The sequence below is a fragment of the Pteropus vampyrus genome, unplaced genomic scaffold (genome assembly GCF_000151845.1).
Source record: "Pteropus vampyrus isolate Shadow unplaced genomic scaffold, Pvam_2.0 Scaffold67, whole genome shotgun sequence".
Lineage (NCBI taxonomy): Eukaryota > Metazoa > Chordata > Mammalia > Chiroptera > Pteropodidae > Pteropus > Pteropus vampyrus.
This window is the reverse complement of record NW_011888848.1, coordinates 3,947,398-3,950,820: the sequence shown is the minus strand read 5'-3', so window position 1 is coordinate 3,950,820 and position 3,423 is coordinate 3,947,398. Positions and strand designations below refer to the sequence as shown.

The window sequence follows — 3,423 nt, the reverse complement described above, 5'->3', positions numbered from 1 at the left end:
CTCTTCTTTCTATGATTTAATAAAATGAGGTAGAGAGAGGTCAAAGGACTCACTCAAGGCCACACAGAAAGTTCCTAACAGGGCCAGGGCTGGTACCGAGGAGGCCTAATAATTCCACCAGGCTGCTCTTTGCTCCTGTATCATCTTGTCTTCTCACTTCAACACTATTTCTACAAAATTCAACACCAATTAAAAGGCAAAAAAAGTATTACATCAATCATTTATTTTGATTCTTCTGAATGGCAGCAGAGAGAAACCATTGATAGACACGAAGCTCTAAAACAGTCTACCTCCCACTGCACTAGAATTTCAGAAACATATATTGGGATATATTTGGAAATGTGGGAAATGATTCCACTTTAGTAATGCTGAACACCACTTTTCAGCCAAGTAGTGCTATACTCCCGATTTTCGTTGAAGCGAGGTATGAGGTAGAACCACACTCTAGTATTTCATACAGATACTGACAGAGTTAAAAATATCCAATTTGTGACCACCTTTATAAAGAGCAATTTTTCAGTTTCCCCTTACTCTTTTATCCTAAAGGAGCTTCGTTTTACTTTGTCCTACCCTTTCCAGCATGTAGTAAACAGTCCTGGGCCAAAGATGCCATCTGGTGTTTAGTTCAGGAATTATTTAACCCAACATATCTTCTAATTACTATCTCACCATCCTGTCCCTCTCCAAAACCACACTCCCCTTTCTTCCAATTCTTGCCCATTCACTTCAGTAAGATCTTTTTTCTTCTTTCCTGCTGTTTATCCCAACTGAGTAAAAAAATAATAATAATAATAATGAAAAACATTTTATTCGTGGCTTTCTAATTACAGAAAACATGAATCTGAAATACACTTACAGTTAAAGAAACAAGCCACAGTAAGAGGCCAATACACAACAGAACCTCAAAAATGCCCTAATAGAGGCCATACCTCAATAAAGATTATTAGAATATCTATTATTCATTCAATGCCTTCAAAGAATATGAGCACTGAGAAGGACCTTGAAAAGATCACTGCTAGCCCAATTGCTTCATTTTACAGCTGAACACACAGGTCCTGTGAGAAAGACATAGAGCAATCACCTGCCCAACAGCACTCAGTGAGAGTTCATGGCAGAGCCAGGATTAAGGCCTAGGACTCCCCATTCCAAAGCTAGTGCTTGTTAGCTACACCGTATGCTCCAGGCTCCTCAAGACTGTTTTTTCTTAACGAACATTCAAAAAAAAATATTTTTCAGTGTATTTATATTTTCCTTAACTAATTATGTTGATATTAAGAATCCTTTGAGGGCAGGGCCATAACTAAATGTCCTCAACGCCACCCACGCCTAACAGTGCCAAGCACATTTAATAAATATTTATTCTTTATCTATTATTAATTACTGTACTTACTGCAAATCTAGACTACTTTCACCACATCTTCCATAAATATGCTTTTATTTACTTAAAAGCCTAACTGCCATTTTATAACACTGTTTCTATGGAAAAACACCAATAATCATCACGTTGTAAGTTCTGGAACACAATTCATTCAGAAATTTGGGACTTCCTGTTAAAATTAAGGGTTCCTGTCCACCTGATCAGTCTTAACCAAACAAAAATGAAAAAGAATATATAGCAGAGGGGAAAAGCAACCGATTTTGAAGAAAATGGGAATTTTAGTACCAATTGCTTTATAATCAGGCTTTAGGCAAGCTCAATTTTTCTCTCCCATAAAATACTCCTCGACTCTAAGCTCAGGCCGAATATGTGTAAACATTTTATAAATTACAGATATCAATGATTAGTAATAATAGTAATTTATATTCTACGCCATGACTAATCACTTTACATACACTGTGTCATGTAATTCCTACGACCTTATTTTACAGATGAGAAAAACCAAGGCTTAGCAAGTTAAGAAACTTGTCCAGGTGAAAGCTAAGACTTGAAGAATCCAGCATTCGAACTCAGATCTGAAAGCTTCCAGGCTGGTGTTCCCAACAGGTACGTGGGCGATGCTGAAAGCCAACTTTACAAAAAAAAAGGAACTACTCCCCTCGGGGTTCTGAAGTCAATGAAGCTTGAAGGTAACTCAACCAACTCTCTTTATTTTCAGGTTATAGCTAACTCCACAGTGAAATATCTGGGTGCAAAGAAAAACGAGAGACCCGAGTCTTTTCCTGTCTTAGTAGGCCAAGTCAGGGCCCTGAAAGTCTTTTGCTCTCTGAGCTGGGTTAATTTGGGGCGAGGGGGAGGGGGGGAGGAGGTGCTACCCTGGAGCCAAAGAGGCTCTTGATCGTGGCTCGCGTTCAAGGTGTAAACTGTGAGTGTAAATTCATGATTCTGGGAGATCTTTCATCAGTTCCCCCGACGAAGAAGCGCTGGACTGGACATCTGCAAAGTTCGGCTTGCCCCTCCAACTGCAGGCAGCCCTCACAAGGAGGAGCACTGCTGGCGCGCACCGAGGCCGGCTGGAGGGCGGGCTCTGCGTCTTCCCTTTCATATTTCAGCTACGTAAACCCAGAACTGCGGCCGGCGCTCGGCTAAAGGTTGCGGGGCCGCAGCGGGGTGACCACGCACTCCAATGCGCACCCCGCGCGGCTCACGGAGGGCGGTTGACCGCCCCCAGGGCGAAACCGCACCACCTGCCGCCCAGCGTCTGTGCTCCGCCTTTGGGGGCTAAGGCCAATGCTCCTCTCGCTAGCAGGACCAGTGGCGCGGATCCCCGCGTGCGGGAAGGTGGCCGGGCCCGCGCGGCCCAGCGAATGGGCCCGAGCGGGAAAAGGAGGCCGCACGGGCGGCACAGGTCCCTCCCGAGCCGCCTCCAGCGCTCCGCGCGGCTGGGCCCCACGAGCTACTTACTGAGGAAGACGCGGTAATCGGGCGAGTGGGGCTGGCCGCGCTCCTCCGTGCGGTACAGGGCCATGGCGCGGCCCGGCACGGCCCCTGCGCTCACTCGCCTTGGCAGGCGGGCAGCGACGATGGAGCCCGCGCGCCAGCCCCAGCCCCAGCCCGTGCGCAGCAGCGGCAGCAGCGCGCGCATGGCGCCGGTAGCAGTACGGCTTCGTGTGGGGTGGTGCCGGCCCGGCCCGGCCGCTCGCCGGCGCCCCCTACCGCCCGGAGTCGTCACTCCTGGCCCGGAATCTAGATCCCCGCCCCAGCGGTCTGAAGACTGATGGGAGAAGCAGAGAGCTCCGCGAATTACCAGGAATGCACAGTGTTCCTGCAGCGAGGGTTCAAAAATGAGCAAGACAGGTCCACCGCCCTTGAGGAGCACCCTGTCACTTATTAATGCATACATGCATTCATTTATTTACTCAACCAGTCAACATTTAATATTCGTAATATTATTATAGTGATATAGAGTGGTTATTCTGCGCCAGGCACTGCCCAATGTAGGCGACAAGCATGCACACACAAAAACGTCATTATAAAACAGTGAT

The 3,423-nt window shown here is 46.8% G+C and overlaps 1 protein-coding gene across 4 annotated transcripts in view; it reads right to left on the bottom strand.

Annotated features, from left to right (window-relative positions):
* Positions 1-3,073, bottom strand: part of PPA2 (pyrophosphatase (inorganic) 2) — a 76,805-nt gene extending 73,732 nt beyond the window's left edge. For all 4 annotated transcript variants that reach the window (XM_011361490.2, XM_011361493.2, XM_023531374.1 and 1 more), the window contains exon 1: positions 2,843-3,073. In XM_011361490.2, the coding sequence (XP_011359792.1) occupies positions 2,843-3,023 (181 nt within the window). In that variant the 5' untranslated portion in view covers positions 3,024-3,073. The remainder of the gene's footprint in view (positions 1-2,842) is intronic.
* Between the last annotated feature and the right edge of the window lie 350 nt (positions 3,074-3,423).